Source organism: Bombyx mori, chromosome 25 (assembly GCF_030269925.1).
Source record: "Bombyx mori chromosome 25, ASM3026992v2".
Taxonomy (NCBI): Eukaryota; Metazoa; Arthropoda; class Insecta; order Lepidoptera; family Bombycidae; genus Bombyx; species Bombyx mori.
In genome coordinates this window covers 3,804,695-3,828,163 of record NC_085131.1, presented here as the reverse complement: position 1 = coordinate 3,828,163, position 23,469 = coordinate 3,804,695, and the positions used below count along the sequence as shown (strand labels likewise).

General features: G+C 36.2%; 2 protein-coding genes across 2 annotated transcripts in view; both read right to left on the bottom strand.

Moving 5' to 3' along the window:
- LOC101742923 (metastasis-associated protein MTA3) overlaps positions 1 to 23,469 on the bottom strand; it is a 73,742-nt gene that overhangs the window by 47,438 nt on the left and 2,835 nt on the right. Inside the window, exon 2 of the mRNA XM_004923302.4 lies at positions 12,887 to 13,048. Coding sequence (XP_004923359.2) covers positions 12,887 to 13,048 — 162 coding nt within the window. The remainder of the gene's footprint in view (positions 1 to 12,886; positions 13,049 to 23,469) is intronic.
- Positions 11,285 to 23,469, bottom strand: part of LOC692863 (calcium-binding protein p22) — a gene marked incomplete in the record, with an annotated part of 36,763 nt that continues 24,578 nt past the window's right edge. The window contains 1 exon segment of the mRNA NM_001046708.1: positions 11,285 to 11,437.

The following is a 23,469-nucleotide window of genomic DNA, read 5'->3' as shown; positions in this document are numbered from 1 at the left end:
CATAATTGCTGAAGATTTATTAAATTAATAATAGTGACCATTTTTGTATATTCAAATGCAACGGATTTCTTATTATTTGTGCAACGATAGGACGATGACCGCAAAATATGGATGTCATTGTGGGGCACCCTTATTCATTCATTGGAAGTCGCTGTGAAACATGCATTTCGAAAAAGTTAAGTTCAAAACCAGAATGAATCTCAACAGTTGAGTTGGACTCCGCAGTACAGTGCATATTGAGAAGTTTTTTGACTCGGATAATCACTTAGCATAAAGTGACCTCGTCGTTCTAACTATCTCGTCTTAATCTTAATGAATAAAAAATGTCTAGAAATAATAAAACTTGAAGACGAAAAATCTCAATATTTATATTTCGTTGTATTCTTAACGGACCTATGATCCAATAATTGCTGGAAATAATAGCATTCGTTTAGTAGCTTTAGGCGTAGACGTAAAAAACCAAATTTATACATAAAAAGCTTTAGTATTATTATTATTACTAAAATATTCTCGCCTTGCCTATTTCTGCCGTGAAGCAGTAATGCGTTTCGGTTTGAAGGGTGGGGCCGCCGTTGTAACTATACTGAGACCTTACAACTTATATCTCAAGGTGGGTGGCGCATTTACGTTGTAGATGTCTATGGGCTCCAGTAACCACTTAACATCAGGTGGGCTGTGAGCTCGACCACCGATATAAGCAATAAAAAAAAAAACTTGGTCTATGATCAAGCTTAAAATGTTTACACTAGAAACATAATAAATTTTGCCTTATTATTAAAGCGGTACGTTCATTAGAGAATAAACGTTGGCTTGTACATCCGAAGCCAACAATTTACTAAAATTATGTTGTAAAATGTCTATAAGTAGAGTTATTAGGGCCTGTTACGCGTCATTATTGCGATTATCATCTATAAAAATTATCTAATTATTATTGTTATTTACTTAGGGATTTAAATACGATTTATTTTCAGGATTGACTCAGGGCTGTCGCGTTCTTGATATACCGAAACACAGATTTATACAGACAGACAGCACCGAGTCTGAGTCGTGTGAGATTAATTATCAATTATTAATCTTTCAACCCACAGAGGTCCACTACTGGACATAGACCTCCCCAAGCCTCGCCACTACGACCGCTCCTGCGCCGTCGGCATCCGGTAGGTTCCCCCGTCCTTCAACAGGTCCGTTGGTCCACATTGTGGAAATTCTACCCACGCAAGCTACGTCTTCCAGTACGCGATCGCCTCTTGAAGACTTTTTGGCCCTCTGTTCTACGATCACTTTGCCCTGCCCACAGGTACTTTAAACTCAAAATCGTTTGGGCTATGTTGGTTATAATTCTTCTGCGATTCTCCTGATTTGATCTCGCAGGGGAACTCCGAGCATAGCGCTCTCCACTCCACTCTCTTTGGGTGATCTTCTAATAAGGCATATTGTGGGCGACCAGGTCTTAGTGCCATATATGCTGGCAACACACATTGGTCAAATCCTTTCGACTTGAGACACTGCGGTATTTGTGATGATAAGATTCTACTTAGCTTTACCAATTTTAAACGACGATTGATCTCTCTTTGGAAGTTAGACCAACTTAGCTGGGCAGTTTGGATCAAGTAAATATATTCGTCAAGAACTTCGAACGTAGATCATTCGATTTTTACTGGAGTGGACGCTAAATAGACATTCAAAGTAATTTTTTGTTTTTCCCATGTTCAATTTAAGGTTTACTCGAGTTCAATTCTACTGAGGTCATTGAGCATTATATTGAAGTCCTTCAAGGTTTCAGCCACAATATCAATGGAAAACCGAAGGTGAGTTATATACTTGCCGTTGATGTTGATGCCTAGCCCCTTCCAGGCCTTAGCTTTGAAAACATACTTCAATGTCGCGGTAAGCAGTGATTATGAATAATGTTGAATTGGAATTATATTCAATTAAATTTATATCAAATCAAAAGTTTCTCTTGCTTTTTGCGAGTTTATAAAACTGTATAACTTTTTATTTTATTTTTATCGTTAGATGGACGGACGAGCTCACGGCCCACCTGGTGTTAAGTGGTTACCGGAGCCCATAGACATCTACAACGTAAATGCCGCCACCCACCTTCAGACATGAGTTATAATGTTTTAGTTTTAACAGTACAACGGCTGCCCCACCCGTCAAACCGAAACGCATTACTGCTTCCCGGCAGAAATAGGCAGGGTGGTGGTACCCACCCGTGCGGACTCACTAGACTTTCTATCACCAGTAAAAACGTCTATACGTGATATAAATGATACGTGCGCAGCTTCTGCTTACGGGACACTTGGTTAAGTGCAGCGCATAGACACTTTTTTGAACATTCTTGAGAATGCAACAACTGTAATAGCTGAATTTTATCTTGATCATCAAGGGCGAAAGGCGAAGCACACTGCGATAATATGTCACTAAAATTAATTTCAGAGGGATGTCAAGACAAAATATATTAAGAATTTCACTAAAATGTATGCAGTCATTGTTAAACTTTAGAAAAACACGATAAGCTTTCAATCCTCCATCTTTATCCTTTCAATCAATATGTTTCATTGTTCCGTAAAAAAAAATACAATTTAACAAAACATAACTATAAATTAAAAAGAATCGAACGATAAATTTATATATGAACTAATTAATTATCACACTGAGAAGAGTAAAAACTCTGAAAATAATATTGATTCAAACAAAGAACAAAATTCCGTTTTTAATCATCGTCTACAAAGATTAAACAATTTTATTTATTTATAAATCGTGAGGCACGCAATGCATACATATGTACATACATAATAGTAAGCGATATTATACAGTCTTACGAGAAACCACGCGCAGGACTCCGAATCATTTGGTTACAATCAATTTGTGACTACTAACTATGTGTCGTACCTATGTATCATAAAATACAAATAATCTACTTTCAGTAATTTCGATTTTCCTTAATTATTATTAAAACTGGTTATGCGTCAAAGGTGAATGGTTAATAGTTTAAAATCATCGGTTATTAACCTGTTATGATAGTCAAGATGTCGTAATCAACAAAAAGTGAACACGGCAGATTGACAATTCGTAGTTTGACAATGACAAGGAGCACATTTTAATGAAATTAAAAAAAAAAAACATCTTACCGTCTCCTTGAAATTAATTTTATTGGCATATCATCGTAGAGCACTAGAGCATTTGTGTAAAATTAGGACGCGTATACTTTAGTCTTAAAAATTAATGTGATAATTTGGATTTGTCTACTATAACAGTACAGAAATCGGATAGGGTCATCAGTGCGTGGCGACAATTAAAACCGGGGATAAGTGTTGCGTGTACCTGCGAGATGAGGACTTCACGGTCGATACGAGGTGGCCAGGGGAGGTGGGGAAGGCAGCCATTCAACGAAAGGTGTTTAGAATACAAGACACGGAGTATTGATGTCTCCGTTGTTTTTTTGCTTACGGACCAATTTAATTAGATCCAGACCGTTTTTTGATTCAGTCTCAAATACGTACAAGTTCCCATTTATTTTTCCTATGGTTGCGGAAAAAATATTTCGAAGAATTAAGGGGATCGGAATGATTTCGCAAGATAATTTGTTTGATTCGTTTCAACATCTGCGTCACAAGACGTGTGGGCGGCGGTAGAGAGCGTGGCGTGGTGTGAGGAAGGGCGCGGGCGAGGCAACTCTTCATTCCCGTTTAGCTACTGAATTGTACAGCGGGAGGACTGAGGAGGCCATGATTATGTTTACTAACGCCGGCCGCCCGCGCCCCCTGTTCTACGCGGACCGAATTAACACACGATCTTTGTCCCAAAATCAGCAAATCGTTGTTGATACATTTTCGATATTTGTTATCGCTTATTTATTTTTGAACTACATAAGACTGTAGATATAGTTTGATGAAGTTAGGTTTGCTTAATATAGCCACAGAAATGTAAGGTGTACGAGTAAAACAGATACACGAATTTAGTTATGATTTTGTTTTATTGAAATTTGTATAAATCTGCAAAAATTCATATATGTATGATGTAATTCCTGTGGCTTATATATTTGGTATCTGTTTCTTTGTTTTTTAATTTTGAATTTAATGCGGATAATACTGCATACGCTCAAACTCTCAAAACCAAATAATAGGTCTTTACCGTATTATGAAGTTTCCGTATAAAATAATGACCATAAATAAATTCTTAATTCGAATGAATTTTATTTAAAAATACGGTATCCTATTTTCAAATTCAGCCTTTTGTTTTCACTAAATTTCTATATTTTTCAACAATATGGACGCTATCAACATACGAGTTATTATGGAATACGAGTTGCGTCGTGGTAGCAATACCACTCAAACGGCTCACAGCATTAATGATGTGTACGGATTGAGCACTACAAATACGAACGCACGACTCGTTATTGGCTTGAACGATTCCGAGATGGAAATTATGATCTAAAAAATGAACCCAGTGGTCGCCCGAAAACCAAAGTCAACTACGACGAATTAAAGGTTATAGTGGAAACTCACTTTTTTATTCCTAATCGTTGGTAGCCTAAGGGGCTATTCCAACTTCGCGCGGACCGGTAGGTGAGCTCACGGGCTCAACCTGAGAGAATTGCTAACACTAGCCCCAGCAAAAGCAGTGCTTTGCTGAATCTACTACTGGATCGGAATCGCGACCCACTGAAAAGATCCGGCAAGAAACTCATTTGGGTTGTGTCTATAGGCTAGTTCGCACGTCGAACTCTTTCTTCGTCGGAGTCGGCGAGTTCGACGAGGAAGGAAGCTTACGATACTGGATCTACTGCTGAGTTAGCAGCAGGTTTGAGCGTTAGCATCAAAACAATAAAGATATATTTGCGTCAAATTAGCATGGTAAAAAAAACTTGATGAGTGAGTGCTGTGCGAGCTGAACGATCGCCAACAGGACGAAAGCGTTAAGATATGCATTGTGTTGCTTAAAAGACAGATACGTAGATATTTTGATTGGTAAACATATAACATATTTAAAAAAAAGACTAGATTTCTGTACACTACACGGCAATTTCGTAGTTTAGGATCTAATATTTTTAACAGAATGATTCCAACCTATAATCATAGACAAATGTAAGCTATCCAAAACGTCCGAAATCTTAAAACTAAAATAATCAACCGGAGATTAATCCGTAAATTATTGTTTTATTATGTCTAAGACTCGCGAAAACCAAAGGTTGTTTGTTGGTCAGACTACTGTTCTACGGGGTCCGGTTCGATTCCTGGTCAGAGTATGTATGGTACCTTCGATTAAGAAGTTTGGCATTCGAAGTCGTGCACTCGTATGTGTTCGTATCGTTGATGTTTCCCGTTTCCATAGGCTTATATCCTAAGTTTGGCCTTGTTGAATGTATAGCATTTAGTCTTTTTTTTTTGTAAACGCTTAAGTAAGCTCACGGGCGACTAATATTTTAAAGTGGATGACCGCATTCTTACGGCACCAGTTTAACACCAGATGGGCCGTAAGTACCACCACTAGTTATGTTGCAACAAATAAAAAAATCGATTAATTCATTACTAGTGTAATACTGACATTCGTAAAAAAAATCGATAGAATTGAAGTAAAATAAATACTGAAATCGAGTAAAAGAATAAATCGAACAAAGACTTGCAAGTTCAAGATTCATCAGGGTTATATTGTTTAGTTTGTTCCGTTATCGAACCCACAAAAATAAATTATCAATATATGGACGTAAATAGATATAGTGGTCAAATCATTCTATACACATTCGGTTTACCCCGTGTATAAAACCCAAAACAAACGGGCCTTAATACCGAGTTGGATTGCTAATTTGCTCATCAAAGTAAATAACAATTCCCACGTCAGATGTACATATTTACTTTTATCATTATTGTTTTGCACTACATAGTTAATAATAATATTGCCTTATCGCTTTTATGACGTTCCTACACTATCTATGATTTGTACGTATTACGTAACTGACGTTTGACCCGAAGTCAACGGTATTGCCAATTATTGCATTTAAAATTTAAAGTAATTGATAATAATAGTGTATTTCCAAGACGGCACGACACGACTTAAGCACTATACGATTCCGAGCGTCATATTTTTACATGAACGATTTTCACACAAAATTTATACAGCTGTCACATCGGTCCCGATATTACGTTTTAATAATTGATAGTATATAGCCGGTTCACGAAACAAAGTTCATTTTTGTCACGAACGATAGCACGACTCAGGGCACGATTTTTATTTCTCAAAAGCGCTGGTTGCAAAGTTTATCATATAGCTAGTGAAAATCGGACGATATATCGTGTATAGTTAGTACATACATTTATCATGACCGTGAATCGTGTCGTGCAGTCTCTCGAGGACAACTATCTAAACGTTCTTCATTGCGATCGTTAAATGTGTTACGTAGTGATTGATACTTTAAATAGAAGAGCGCACACTGAAGTTTAATCAATTATTATGACATTTAGTGGTGGTAGGACGTCTTGTAATCCGCACAGGTAAATATCACTGCCCTGTCTATTTCTGCCGTGAAGCAGCATTGCGTTTCGGTTTGAACGATCCGGCAGCCGTTGTAATGTAAAAACTTAGATCTTAGAATTCATATCTCAAGGTAGATGGCGGCTATGGTGGTCTATGGACTCCGGTCACCACTTAACATCAGGTGGGCCGTGAGCTCGTCCATACAACTAAGCAATAAAAAGAAAACATCGAAGAGAGATATGGAATGTTTGCCACATGTTGTCTTTGTTCGGCAAACAAATCACGAAATTTGGTAAATCAAGAATTTACGCGACATATTAAACAAGATTTGGTCCGAAGATCTTAATAATAATAATAATTAGGTTTGCTTTAATATGAGTACGCGGTCCTGTTTCTTATTACCAGCCGTAGTACCAGCAACTTCATCTATTTTCCTACCACTCTTATCATTAGTACTGGTGGCAGGCTTTGCTGCAAGCCTGCATTGGTGAGTACTACTATTATGCTTCTATACAAGCTACTACCACGGTTATCTTCTTTGAATATACAGCCGTTACGCATTATACAATAAATTTGAAACTCCGAACTCACGAGTTAAGGATTTCACTCGGCATTATCATTGTCACGTCTATGGACTCGGACAACCCATTAACGCTAGGTAAGCTCGTTCGCTCATCCAGAGTAATGAAAAATAAGATACATGTACACGTCAATGATAGTACTCGCGTATACAAAAGGCGGTGTATAAACATATGAAGTCGTCGTGGCCTAAAGGATAAGACGTCGGGTGTAATCGTATCTAGCGATGCAAGTGTTCGAATCTCACAGGCGGGTACCAATTTTTCTAATGAAATATGTACCTAACAAATGTTCACGATTGACTTTTACAGTGGAAAAATAATATCGTGTAATAAAAATCAAACCCGCAAAATTATAATTTGCTAGTTGCTGGTGGTAGGACCTCTTGTGAGTCCGCACGGGTGGGTACCACCATCCGGCCTATTTCTGCCGTAAAGCAGTAATGCGTTTGGGTTTTAAGGGCGGGGCAGCCCTTGTAACTATACTGAGACCTAAGAACTTATATTTCAAGGTGGGTGGCGCATTTACGTTGTAGATGTCTATGGGCTCAAGTAACCACTTAACACCAGGTGGGCTGTGAGCTCATCCACCCATCTAAACAATAAATAAATAAAAAATGTATAAAGATAGAACGTTAAGTATAAAGACCGATCCGCGGACGAGACATTCAGTATATTATAGCTATAGTACTTAAGTAACGCAGTTCAGGTAGAGGGTCGCCTAATGAAAGTCGATGAGATGAATGTTTCGAGCTTAATTAGTATTAATTGAAGTCATCAGATCTCTGGTTTTTCTTCTAACTTTAGTTATTTTAAATGCATCGCCGAATCTGGCTTTAAATACAAACTTTTTTTTTTTTTTTCTACCTAATCTGATAGCCTTAGGGGCTATTTCAGCGTAACCGTGGCTAGTAGGTGAGCTCACGGGGCTCAAACCTGATGACAAACGTGACTGATTGTAAACGGTTATGTTCTAAAACGCGAGTTATAAGTCTTGTTCTGAAACGCGAGTTATAAGTCTTGTTCTAAAACGCGAGTTATAAGTCTGATGGACATTTTGTAGATCCAATCTTTTAATTTAAGAACCGTTTATCTAATCATTGAATTTGTTGGATAATTAGTTTTGCTTTATAAGGCACGTGACTCATACTGGCTACTAATGTTAGTGTTATGATCGATACATAAAGTTACAAGTGGAAAAAGTAAATTCCCATTAATATCTATACTAATATTATAAAGCTCAAGAGTTTGTTTGTTTGAACGCGCTAATCTCAGGAACTGCTGGTCCGATTTGAAGAATTCTTTGTGTTAGATAGCCCATTTATCGAGAAGGCTATAGGCTATATAACATCACGCTAAGACCAATGCAAGCGGAGCACCAATAAATAAAGAATGTTTCAAAATCAAGGTTTTTTTCCCTTTTGAGAGCTTCCACTGCGTGCGCTGCGGAAACAGTTAAAGTTTCGCTAAAATAATGTAAGAGAGAATCGTTCCCCTTTAAAAGATCTTAAAAAAAAGTCCGCGACAGCATATGTCTATATGTTAAGGTTGGCTCTCTATAACGTTTTTTATGCTAACCATAAAGCATTATTCGTGACGCTGTAACTATACTGAGACCTTAGAACTTATATCTCAAGGTGGGTGGCGCATTTACGTTGTAGATGTCTATGGGCTACAGTAACCACTTACCACCAGGTGGGCTGTGAGCTCGTCCACCCATCTAAGCAATATAAAAAAAAGGTATTTTTATAAAGATGATATTCTACGGAAATGAAGAGGCGGGTAAAATTTTTGCGTTATGCCAAACTAACTATTCCACGCGGACGAAGTCGCGGGCACAAGCTAGTATAACAATAAATTTAAACGTTGCAGTGGACATCTGTTCATAGTTCGTAATGCAATTCATCGTTATTCAAATGGTAAATAATAAATGATGAAGCATACTTTACAAGTCAGCTCATATTAAATAGTAATTTGACGTAACTTCATGCACTTACGTTGCAACGGATTAGATATAGATACCAACCAACTTATTAATGTATTCTTAAAGAATATTATTTATTCGCTAACTAACTAAAATTTTACGATTAAATAATGGAACATTAGTCCAAAATTACAAGGTCGAATGAATTAACCTTGAATGCTGACTCTAATCATACTGAGTAATTTCTTAACTACATTAAAATCTTGATCGTACATATTATCTAAAGTTTAGCAGATAATCCAGGGGTATAAATGTACAAATATTAATTAATCACTTCTTTGTATACAATATGATTTAAGGCAAACTAGTACGTTTTTAATTTTTTTTTATTGCTTTGGTGGGTGGACGAGCTCACGGCCCACCTGGTGTTAAGTGGTTACCGGAACCCATAGACATCTACAACCACCTACCTTAAGATAAGAGTTCTAAGGTCTCAGTATAGTTACAAAGGCTGCCCCACCCTGCTGCATGCGAAACGCATTGCTGCTTCTAGGCAGGGTGGTGGTACCTACCCGTGCGGATTCACAAGACGTCCTAGCACCAGTAATTACGCAAATTATAATTTTGCGGGTTTGGATTACGCGGGTACGTGTTAATAAGAACTATAATTCTTTAAGAAAACTATAAATGTTTAACTTATAATGTTAAAAACTTATGTTTTTGTTGCTTGAATGGGTCAACGAGAATAGGGCCCACTTAGTCTGAAGTCATTCACCTTGAGACGTTACGACGAAATCTGAATTGAATTCTATAACCGCTGTACTATCCTTCATACCGGAACGCATGGCAGGAATAGGCTGGATTGTGGTACCTAACCCCTACGGACTTCAAAACGCTCTTCCAAATGTAGACGACAAGTGTTGACGAAGAGATTTATATCTATACCGTAACCATTTTAAGGCAAGAATAAATTAACATCATATGTATTTCGTTACATTGAAACAATCGTTGGTTCAACTGAATTCTTTAACAACTATTTAATAGAAAATATGAATTGCATTGCAAATCATACACTATTAAAATATAACGAATACTAGTTAATAATGATTCAACTGTAAAATATCTGACAGAATTCCCATGCCAATCAATAAGCAGATTATTTTTAATTTAACTTTACTGAGCGCACTGTCCGATACGAACTATCAGACAAAAATCATAATATATGAGTATTGAATATGTTAATTTTTAGCATATTATAACATTCCTCCGATTATAAAACAATTGGGATTAGTAACGGACGCAGGTATAGAGAAGCGTTTGTACACGCGCCCAATTCCAGACACCCGCTGAGTAATCTAGTTTCGTCTCATGATAAACGTCTATTTATAGAAAAGAATCAAACACGCGTTAATCCACATGGACCCACGTGACGCTCACGTTACAATATAATATTAAAACGCGAGTACGCGATGCCCGGTGCCATGTCTCTGTATGTTCCAGCGTGACCGCTCTCAAACACGAAAATCGATATTAATACAATGTACACTTTGTAAAGTTGAACTTCAAGGATGACTGTGTGTTGCGAGAGTTAATAACGGCAATAAACAACAGTCGGCCTAATCTATGTACAAGTAGGTATCTATCGTGATTTGGCACTAATGGTTAATAGTTTTATTCGCATTGAGCTATTTTATTGGTTAACGTTCATAACCGAATGGTCTTCGATTTAACGAAAACGATTGCGTGTTTTAAAATTATATTATACATATAATTCACGTTCATTACATTACTTATGATATGGACCAATCACTTATGTTAAGGACCAGTTTTAAATGTTTTTTTTTTTTTAATTTACTTATTTAATATTTAATGCAACTGTAAGATAAACGATATTAAGACCCCGTTGTATTGTTTAATTAACAAGGTGTGATGGTAAAAATAGCTAAGAACAAGTCACCAAGACGTATACTTATATATTCTACAATGTGGTAGACCTGGTAAAGTATACATATATCTATGAGTATCCAATATGTACTTGGTAAGGTAGTTGTAATTGTGAAGCTCATACCAGTAGGTGCACTACCTAGTAGTCTATTTTTGCCAAGAATCAGTTATGTGTTGCGATTTCAAGAGTGAGACAGTCATTGCCTAATACAATTGATATTTTGACCTCATGTCAAAATAGCATCCACGTTGCAATGTCTATGAACTCGCATAGTTTATTAGCAAGCACCAGCTAAGCGGAGACATTGGCTGTTCATATTGAGCTTTTTTTTCCTACCTAAGCTGATGGTCTTGAGAGATCATTTCAGCGTAACTTTAACTAGTAAGTGAGCTCACAGGGCTCAAGCCTAACATCGTTGCTAAGACTAACCCTAGCAAGAGCAGTGCTTCGCAGAATCTACCACCGGATCGGAAACGTGACCCATTGAGAAGATCCGGCGAGAAACTCAGCGTGCTGTGTCTGTGGGTTAATTTACTCGCCGAGCCCTTCATCGCTAGCGACGGGTTCGACGAGAACGATGACTGGTGCTAGGGGTACCTAAAGGCACCGTTAGTGGATCAGGAGGATCCGAAAAGACGTGTTTTGAGCGACGTCGACAGCTTACCATTCGGTCCGCAGGATCCGGAATGTCTTTGTATTGAGCACTAAAAAAAGAACACGACAGATATCGATGATAGAACTACATATATCGTTGAGCTTGGAATGGAAAAGCCGTGCTAGCATTCGCGTTAAGGAAATATTACTTTGTCAAAAGATCACATGCCGGTATGTTGAATCTCTCGTCATAAAGTGTCTCTTGTATGTTTCTAATGTAGTCGTTTGATTATAAATGTGAGAAACCCGGTATAGTATCAACTTTTGTTACTATTTTTTCAAAAAGGGTGCGATCGGAAATAAATAGATACATGAAAATGGACTAGAGAGTTCACGTATAGTGAGTGATACGTCGCTAGCATTTGGTTTGTAAAATAAAAGTGGTTTATTGTTATATCTCCAGCTCGCGTTGTAGTAGCAAAATGTCGGTTTAATTTACCATCGGATGGGTCATATATTGTCTTCAGAGGTAGTAAAAAAATTTAGTCTAGTAATAATAGGCTTTTAAGAAGCAGTAAAATCTAAATCATTATCTTACTTTTTACGTCATAGCCAAACAAACAAAAATTTGGGCATACCTAAAGTTCAGACACTTCTGCTACGTTCTAAAGATTTTTTTTGTTTAGACCACGTTCTCACATTTTCGTAGGAAGTAGTGGAATAACACACAATTTTTATTATATTATTATCAATGAATTTCGCAAATGCTGGCTCATATAGTGATAAGATGTGAACCGTTATAAAAGTGGACTGTAATTGTTACGACGTATTCTTTGTTATTCGAGTTGGGTCAAGAATTATTAAATCTCTGCTTAAATGAAGTCGTGGACTTAATATTGTTATCATATTCCCCGAGGATATTTTGTTAAAACTTAAACTAATGACAGCTTAATAAACTTTTCGTTAATTATTAGAATCTATATCGTGTTTTCAGAGATTATCATCTACACACATAAATTCAAGCAAACAAATTCTAAAATTAGTGAAGATAACAAAAGAGTGATAAGGATACCTATAAAGATCAGCTTGCCTTTTTTTTCCTCTAAAATCAAAATTAATAAGTGACCGCATGCCGTGCCTTGCAAAAAGTTAAAATTTAAGTTAGTTCAATGATATTCAACTGGTATTCTTTTGTTAGTATCATTGAGAATCATGAAGACAAATGGGTTTAAGTGAGACTAATTAATTTAAAAAAAAAAAAAACGCGAATTGACTCGATCAGGCATGAATGTTTCTTCGAAATAAAAATGACGATTTTTCCTGGTTCCATCAACCCCGATATTAGCATGCACAATTCAGAATACTCACTTTGATGCTTATCAGCTAATTGTATTAAGGGATTGGGTAGGTCTCGCCGCCTGTAAAAACACAAGACTTTTGCCTCGACGTTGCCCGAAGTCGTCTTGTTAAGTTCCTCTATCCGCCGGATCTGGTACGGAGACGTCGACGACGTCTCGAAATAGACGCAGTCTGCGGACAAACAAATTGGGTATCGCTTAGATTTAATGTAAGATTGTAGTACGTTAACTATTCGTAGACATTCGACTGCACATGCTCTGGTTCAACTACTGGTTATAAGCAGATTCGCAATTTACGTACACCAGTGATTTTAATCATGGCTAAATCAAGAAGCCGTTTTATGTTCTCAATCAAATTATTATTACATTAAAATTTACGATTTAAAATAATAATTTACATTTCAGAAATGTCGGCATAAAACAATGACTTTTTGGATTTTTAATTCGGAAACAATTCTTATTATGTAATTGTATAACGATATTACATTTTGTTTATTACATAATCACTGGTTTTCTTATATAGTAATAGTAGGTAAGAGTAGTAGATGAGATGTAATTAGGTTTGAATTAAATAGATTGTAAAGAAACAAAAAAAAATTCAATATTGAACAACACCAATATATTGCCGTGATAGCACATACATAAGAATTTTCTTCGTATTTATAACAAGAATTGTTTATAATCCAACGAGCGTTAAATTTTGTTTTTGTTTTTTTGAATAGGGGGTGGCTGAGAGCTCACAGCCCACATGGTATTAAGTGGTTACCGGAGCCCATAGACACGTAAATGCCGTCACCTACCTTGAGATATGAGTTCTAAGCTCTCTGTTTTAACAGTACATCGGTTGCCCCACTGTTCAAACCGAAACACATTACTGCTAAGTTTTATTATATAAAAAATTTTAGGCTACCCACGTATTATTTAAGTGGGTTTATTAATTTGGCACAAAATCACTGAAAAATGCGCTGCCACTGAACTACCACAATGTTGTTAATTGTTCAAAATGAAGGAACATCCCAAGCATCTAAGCAACATCCCAATGCGGAAAATAAATAAGAAATCTCTCAAATCAAAATTAACCTGGTCTACTAAATTGAGGGGGCCGTGATAACTCTAGGATTAATTTCAACTTAAGTTCAAAATTTCGTAATGTCATTGTTGTGTGTGTGTTAGGTCTTCAATTTTCTTTTGATCAAGTGTTAGGGTTCATAATATTATAGTTCAAGCGGAGAAGCATTAAACAAACCTTAAATATCCATACTCAATCATTTACTTTAATGGCCACAACTGACTTCCTTTAGTAATCATATTAAGGTCAACATATAAGAAAGATTATGAATACACGTACAAAAACAACCGTTATTTTGGTGCGGTCCCTTCCTTTATAGCACGCGGTAAGCCCGTAACCGGAAAAGGGGAACAGAATCTTAGAACATTATCGGCCTTGGTAATAATACAATTACCGGAGTTCTACACAAATTAAAAAATAAATAATAAACGTGTGGCACTAGGGAACTGCCGCGGTAAAGCGCAAAGCATTTTTATCAACTTATGCAATTATAATTAGACAATGATAATTTAATATTAAAACAATAATAAAACAAGACCACGCTATATTAAACATTAATAAAAGCAAAACATTAACTGCCCCCTTCACACTCATAAGCCAGACCGCGCGAGAGAGAGATGGGCAGTTTTTTCATGATGCGCATGCAGTGTGACGTCACGCCACGTGCTTATTCACAAACACTAAACAAGCGCAACGTGTGAATGTGTTGAACGCGAGCTACATAGTAGGCGTAGTGGGGGTGTCAGGTTATTTTCGTTACGGAATTTCTTGATACAGTCGCAGCGCTCAAAGCCCGCGATAAAATCTATGCAATAGCTTAAAAAGTCAATTTTTTTTAAGGTACAGAGAGAAGGCTAAAAAAGATCGTGTGAGTTATAATTCCGAGTTCGGCCTGTCGGTGCGGAACGTTCCGATGTTCGAGTGATAACAATGTAATTGGTGCACTATCACATGATCGACTAATTTAAAATGGCGTTTTTACTTTACCGTTACGCTCAACGCGACTAAATAACTCGCGCGGATAATGACACGCTTCGAACCTTTTATTCGGAGCGGTGACTAAGTTTAAGTCGCTTTAGAACGATTAATCTCATGACAATATCTTTAGAATGTAAAGGATTAGAGTAGAACAACCGAATGGTTTTTGAACATTTTACCGGCTATACTACTATATATGTCAGTATCGTAAACAAAAACATTATTACGATACACATTCACATTCAACGACTCCAAGCCAAGATTTCTCGTGTGTACAAAGATAATTTCATATCTTTCACAAGGACACTGACAATGACAATGGCAAACTAGTCAGGATCGTAAACAAATCGAGGATCAAAAACAATGAATAAATAAAGACTTTCATGACACGGACGCATGCGGTTTTAATAAAATTATTTTCTGAATTTACAGTTCTTACGGTAGTTACCCGTCGTCGTGTTTGTTTCTTTCAAATTAGGACCAAATTATAATTTTATTTTAATAATTATTAAAATAAACCGTTTCCTGAAAATCTAATTAGAGCTGTGAGATAAACGTTTCGTTACGTTTAATAATTTAAATATACATGCTACTTTTAAAACTGTGGCGGGTAGCCATCATACAACGCAAGATAATTGACAGATGCCTGAATCTCGCTTACGACATTTTCAAGATAAAGCGCATATATACAAGTTCCGAACAACAACATTCGGACCGTCGGTCTATCGAGCAATATCACCCGCTCGGTGGAAGATCTTTCCTTTCATCGTATATTCCCAAAAAAGTAAACCTTCCGCGATTAAAAACTGTAACTCATAACTTGTTATACAAGGCACGTTACAATTAAATGTTATGTTAATTTAAATACATTTTTAACAACGTTGATGTTTTGCTGACACACGGTTTACGTAGCGTTAAGTGATCACCGGAGCTCAAACCGACTACAAAATTAATGAGACCCTCTAAAACTACGTCTGGGAGCAACGCCTGTTGCAACGTTTAAATTAGAATTCATACTAACCTATGCCTCACAAACTCTCAACAAAACTTTTGATTAATATATTCATGCGACTGTCATACTTATTTTTATTTATAAAGTTTAATATAATTTATTTTAATACATACCTACGCAAACCTCATATAAGTTTATAAGGTATTATTTTTATTTAATGTATTTTTGTGCCACCGAAAATAAGAAATAAAAAAAACCTGATAATTACAGTAGCCCAGATCTGCGGCTATTAACCATGAGCTATTAATGCCCTTGCGTCTGAGGGAGGCCTGGGGTGTTTTAAAGCCGCACAGGACGATAACACAAGCCTTTATTAGTTTTACCGTGAAGCAATCTTGCCTCTCAGTCTGAAGGACGGAATATCTTTTATTTCAATTCAACTGGAACCATGAAGATATATCTCAATATGTTTTTTTTCCTACCTATTATAGTAACCTCGAGGGGTTATTCTAGGTGGCCTAACGGATAAGACGTCCGGTACATTCGTGTTTAGCGATGCACCGGTGTTCGAATCCCGCTGGCGGGTACCAATTTTTGTAATGAAATACGTACTCAACAAATGTTCACTATTGATTTCCACGGTGAAGGAATAACATCGTGTAATAAAAATGAAACCCGCAAAATTATAATTTGCGTAATTACTGGTGGTAGGACCTCTTGTGAGTCCGCACGGGTAGGTACCACCACCCTGCCTATTTCTGCCGTGAAGCAGTAATGTGTTTCGGTTTGAAGGGTGGGGCAGCCGTTGTAACTATAATTGAGACCTTAGAACTTATATCTCAAGGTGGGTGGCGCATTTACGTTGTAAATATCTATGGACTCCAGTAACCACTTAAAACCAGATGGGCTGTGAGCTCTTCCACTCATGTAAGCAATAAAAAAAAAACTGAATAAAATCTATGACGTAAGCGAAGCCTGCAGGGAATATGTTAATCGAAAAAAATCACGATTCAGCTTCGTGTGCGTTTTGAGCGACCGCTTGTTCTTTATTGGTTACTTTCTTCACAAGAATTATTTTAGACACCTATTACAACAATGTTTGACGCAACCAGAATTGATAGACCATCAAAAGATATTCAATCAATAACCCTGTCAAAAAATACTTAGTGCTGCTTTCGTGGAAATGGATAGATAGATATTCTTATTAAAAATATAATAATACTAGATTTTGCTTGCAACTTCGTCCGCGTGGAAATAGTTCACAAAGAATGCTTTATTTTATAACAAATTTGGTTAGTATAAAAAACGTTATAGTGAGCCAACCTTTACATATTGTCGCGGACTTTTTTTAGATCTTTTAAAGGGGAACAATTCTGTTATACATTATTTTAGCGAAACTTTAATTGTTTCTGTAGTGCACGCAACGGAAGCTCTCAAAAGGGGAAAAAACCCCGATTTTGAATCATTCTTTATTGGTGCTCCGTTTGTATTGATCTTAGCGTGATGTTATATAGAATTTTTCAAATCGGACCAGTAGCTCCTGAGATAAGCGCGTTCAAACAAACAAACTCTTCAGCTTTATAATATTAATAGTATAGATATATTTTTGTAGATTCAGTGGCGGCAACAAAAATTGTATTCAAGGGTGACGGAAAGTTCTATTAGCTGTCGCCGAATTTTAATAATCTTGTTAGACATATTTTAGACAGAGCTTTTTGCATCGCTATGTGATGTACGGAAAAGATTATACCAAGTATGTGCTATCTAAATATCATACAATATATATACAGAGAATGAAATCTTATTCTAATTGGTTGTATAACTTGCAACAACAACAAAAATTATTATTTTTTTATCACAGAAGGAAATCATTTACCAAATCGTTTTTTACATGTGCCTACAAGTTGCGGTATTATGTAGCTGATAGCGGTGTTAACGCCCGTTCAGTTTTGCCAAGAAGTGTATTTTTGGAACGTGTCAATAAGTAAGTGTATAGTAAATTTTGCCAAGACACGTCATGCGCAGGGCGGAGTAATGATTGAATTCACTCTCTGATTACATTTTTTATTTACTAACTACATCGTCCACATCATGGATAATGATATTATCATGAAAACGAGAGTGGGACTTTGAATATTAATTCACTAGCTTTTACATGCGGTTTCGCCCATATTAATGTAGAAAAAAATGAGAAACCTCGGAGATATTACTTTTCTGGATGAAATGTACCTTCCCCTTCCCCTTTATCTGAAAGCTGTTCATGTGTATGCAAACTTTTATTGTGATCGGTTGAGTAGTGAAGTCATGGATAGTAAACAAACAAACAAACACAATTTCGCGTGTATAATATTAGTATGGTAATAGTATGGATATAAAGTCCTCGCGAATGAGTGTGGGTCAATGTAATTAACCGAATATGACAATTTCGAACATTGTGACTTTAGAAGAATCACTAGGAAATGCGTACGATCTTAATAATCATGTTCTAAAAAAAAGAAGTAGGTACTCTCGTCTTTGGAAACAAATCTCTGGAAGCACATCGAGCTGACTCGGCAACTGCTAACGTTATTCTTTTGTTGTTAATTACCATAACACGATTCAGGGTCACCCATTATGACCGACAGGCTGTCGCCGCTTAGGAATTAACATTAAAATAAAAGTAAATGAAATTTAAAACTCGAATGTAGAAGATTTGATTCCGGCATTGTAAACTACGTATTTTTATCAAAGATTTTTTTCAACATTCTATTTACTTAATGTATTTTTTTTTTTACTATTGCTCTTGTAGGCAGAAGAGCATACGGCCCGCCTGATGGTGAGCGGTTATCGTCGCCCAGGGACTTCAACAATGCCAGGGGCAGAGCCAAGTCGTAGCCTAACGTTAAGTACTCTCAAAAAGACAAGTTTGAAGAAAGACATGTAGCTCTCGGGATACACCGTGGAGGGGAGGTCGTTTCAAAGCCGGATGGTACGTGATCTCTGGAAACGCAGTGTGGATGAATGCAATGGCTCCATGTAGTATGGATCAACTCTACTCCGGTGGCGGGTGGTAGGATGGTAAAAACGAAATGATGGTATCTCAAACAATTTCTCGGAACACTCAAATAATGACATTTCGGTTTCATTGTAATACTTTTACATACAAATAACTATGTATATGTATTTGAAGGTTCGTCGATTTGAACAATAACGATATAAATGCAAATTAAATCAAATGGCACGACTCGCGTTCCGGTATTCTGCACGTATTCGAACTAAAGAAGCCTGAATTAACAATGTTAATTTAAATTTTTAACTATTATTTTACTTAATATTATGTATTTTGAATGTGTGATGTCTGTTTGGTCTAATAATATGTATATTAGTATAGTATGTATTTTAGGATAATCAAATACCTACACCTAAGCACAGAAACTAATAAGGGCATTCCCTATATCTGCGTATTATGTAGGAATATAATCGAATTTCTATCGATACTTCTCAACTTGTTTTTGTTGTTGTTCGTAACATCGTCCTTCCCTTGATTACTTTATCTTTCCGAAATTCTTACATCATCCTCGTTTCTAATTTCACTGATGGTAGGGCGTATTTTAGACGCACCCATATATCATCATTACATACTACACATCATTATATACTATATACCATCATTATAACCGTTTCTGCCGCAAAGCATTCGTGCTTTACGATCTGAAGGATATGATTGCCTTGATTTTCCTATTGCCTTGCCTATGAATTGATTCAACATTATCGAGACCAACACCTCACGTTTGAAAGTGGACGAACGGCGCCATTGACTTTCAGTTATCACTTAGGACACCAGGAACGGCGTGAGTTCCTCTGCCAATTTAATGCAAAAAAACAAAAGAAAAAATTATTATATTAAATATTAGAAAAAATTATTATATTAATTATTAACTATTATATAAAAAAAAAAATACTAAGTGACGTGTCTTTACAATACTCAAAATCGGATACAATGATAATATTCGATTATAGGTAGTAGCTGTTAACATTTTAGTCCTATACGACGTACAGAGGTTTATTAGGACTGCTTGACAAGCCGTTGTATATTTCACGTGCTTTATCTTTTCGTTTTGTCAACCAGTGTTTTGTAGGTTCTGTCCGTTATATCTAAATCTAAAGACAAGATTCGGTTGTGGTCTTATAAGCAAGAAGTCGATTATACCTATTCGTAATCGGGCGATCATGTGTTCAATTATCGTACGAATGTCACGATGAAGATAGATGGAACTACTGGTTGTAGAGCATACTGTAAACCGCATAGATCAGTACCTACGTCTCACTTGTCTTTGCCGCAAAGCAGTCTGTTTTCCTATTTGAGGACCGTCATACTAATGCACTGCGACTTCGTGATTCGAGTGGGGCGACGAGCGTGTGTTATTTATGGTCGAAAACGGTTAACATCACCTGGTTTTAAACCGTTTCGACCGAAGTACCACCTGGGTAGGTAGGATCATATGCTTGTCTACGCCAATAAAAAAAATACAACTGGTATTATTAGTTTTATTTCTAAACGCATTGTCTGGTCTATTGTAATGGATTGTTCGATTAAATGTGACTTAGTCGAAATAAAATTGCTTTGTTGTAAGACTACACGTGTTCAAGAATGACTTCCGCGATGAAAGAATATTGAAAACGAAATAACAAAATATCAATTTATTTGCATAAACGCTGGTTGGTAGTATGACATATTGCTCGCACTGGTAGGTATATCCTACCTATTTCGCTTGCTACCCTGACTTCACTCTGAGTGGATGGCGGCAATCACGTTGTTGTTTTAAGCTCTTGCTACCACTAAATACCAGGTGGGTTGTAAGCTGGTCTACCACCTACTTTGACTAGCAAAAACTTTTTGGTTTATAATTTAATATATGTACTTGCACCGCGGTTTCACGCGTGTTATATTTTAGTAAGTGAGAAATATGTTATCATTGGTATCCTAAGCATTTTGAGTGCATTAAATATCAGTTATTTTGCAGCTTTTTCTTTTAATTAACGTAAGTATATGGGCCCGCTTATGACTGATTGAATACCGTAGCCATGAGATCCGGTGGTAGATTTTGAGAAGCACCGCTCCTGTTAGAGCTAGTCTTAGCAACATTTTTCAGGTTGAGCTCGGGAGCTATCCTATCCGTCCACGAGAAGTTGGAATAGCCTTATAGGCCATAGGCTAACAACGAATAGGCATCCGAAAAAAAAAATTATGACATGAATTACATTTTAATAACCTATCGGCGCTTGCTCACCGCAATCATTGACTACTTTGCTGTAAAAATAGACAGAACAATGGTACTAATGCGATTTCACATTTAATTACGTAAATGTTGGTATTGTGCCGGTGAATTTATTACAAGTAGTTGTTCTACTGTGAGTTCTTTTTATACTATATTCGTTTCTTTTAAATTTGGCTATATTAAAAAACGAGGTTTTAAAAATCAACAAGTGTGTGTAAAAATCTGAACTGATTATTTGGAAATATAAAATTTTCTATACGGTTCCTACTACACGGCGGCATCTAACTTTGAATAAAACAAAAGAAAAATTCAATTCAACTGAAGGAATTCACTTGAGATTGCGTAAGTAAAAACTGGCATCATCTAATATCTATAGTTATTTTTAAAACGTATCGAAGTGCGTTCGTTTCGCGAACCATTTTTGTCAATTTTACTATTCACATTTAAAATATATGTTAAAGGTTGACGTGTATTTCTATTGAACTAGAAATAGAAGAGGCATAGTCAGACACTTTGTTGGTCGAGTGGTTAGTAATTTTGGCTATTAGATCACAAGGCCCAATTATCAGTCAGAGATTCAATCTTTATAAGAAAAATCGCTAAGCAGTGTCGGGATATACTAGTTCTAGACAAGTACATGTGTGTTTTCGAAAACTATAACTGAGAAGAAAATCTTTCAATTCTGTTGAACATGAAACATCTAATGAATATGAGATAACAAACGACCGATACTCTTATAGACAAAGATAACTAAAATAGCTGTCACTATTATCTAAGACGTCTATTTAATAATACTTAAATAAACATTATCACCTATTTTATAACCGACATTGTATAATCGATGTTAATATCCGATTTATATTATTATCATTGTCGGTTCACGGGCGTGAGTCGTTTTACTATTTTCATTTATAACTGAGCATCCGTTGAAGTGGTTTACGAGTTCGTAGACACTGGTTTTAGTGGTTGTTAAACAAATATTAGACAAAAAAAGGATATATCGTGCGTCTCGGAGCGTCGACCGACAAGATTTAAGAGTGTCATGATGTCACAGATACAATGTTGCGCTCCACTTGGGTCTTGAATATCAATAGCGTGTGTTGACTCTTTTGCTTCGGGTTATGAGTAAGTAAATAAAATCATTAATCTTTTTGATATCGACCGGTTTTTATTTAGATGATTTTCTTTTATGCACTATATGAATTGAGTTTTCGGTTCACCTGGTGTATACCGACACTTATTTAGAGAGATGAGGTCGGAAATTCAACTGTATATTGTGAATATGACGTGTATTTATGATAAAAGGATGAACAGCTCGATTTTTTGCGTAGTTATCTACAGCAGCGGACTGAATTTCGGCCTATCTGTCGTTAAGTAGGTGCTGTGGCCAATAAACACGACGCAAATGCGGCCACCCCTTTGGAACATGAAACCGAAGTAACGGCTACTCTACTATTCAAAACTCTACCACATCAATGTTTCGCGAGATAAATAGGTAAGATGACTGAGAAATAGCTTTACATAATTAAATTTATTTATGAATGTAAGGTAGTGAAACCAAATTGCCTCCTCTGTCTATTTTTTGTTTTTATTGAGACTTCATACTAGAAAGACATTTTACAAGATTTTTACGTTTGTTATGGTGGGGTCGTATGAATGTGTTTCGTATCGTCTTTATAAAATGAAAAAGCTCAAATTGACACTACTTTAGCCCCTGATCTGCCCAGAATTTTCTCGTCATTTACAACAAACTAATAAAATTTTCGAGTACATTACATTTTAAGATAACTACAAATGAAATATCCTGTTTGTTCACGAAAAATAAATTACTTAATTTCATGATTATCTTTGATGATAAAAATTAATAACGACATGTAATAATATTATCAATGATTCTCCATGACGAGACCAGTCAAACCAGAACTTTAGCCAAAACTTTCACAATCACGCCACAATTGAAACGCCTTGGAGTCTTTAATAAAACAATGCCACAACTTTAACATTCACAATATATTCTCAGGACTTGTTTCATTGTAATATTATATGGACATTACTGATCAATTTTTATTCTTAATCATAGTAATACCAGCGTTACGTAATATAATAATTGATCTCATCCCCCGTCGTCTTTAAATACGTTGCTTGATAAATAATTGGCGACAGGGCATAAGCGTGGTGATACTACCAAAATAAAATATTTAAAATGCATTTAGAAAGGATTTCCTTATTTAAGGGAGTCTCACATTAAGCCTTGTATCCCAAGATAGGTGATCTATCTTATTTATTAACTCAATAAAAAAATATAGTACTTTAAGAAATTGCTAGAGATATTTTCG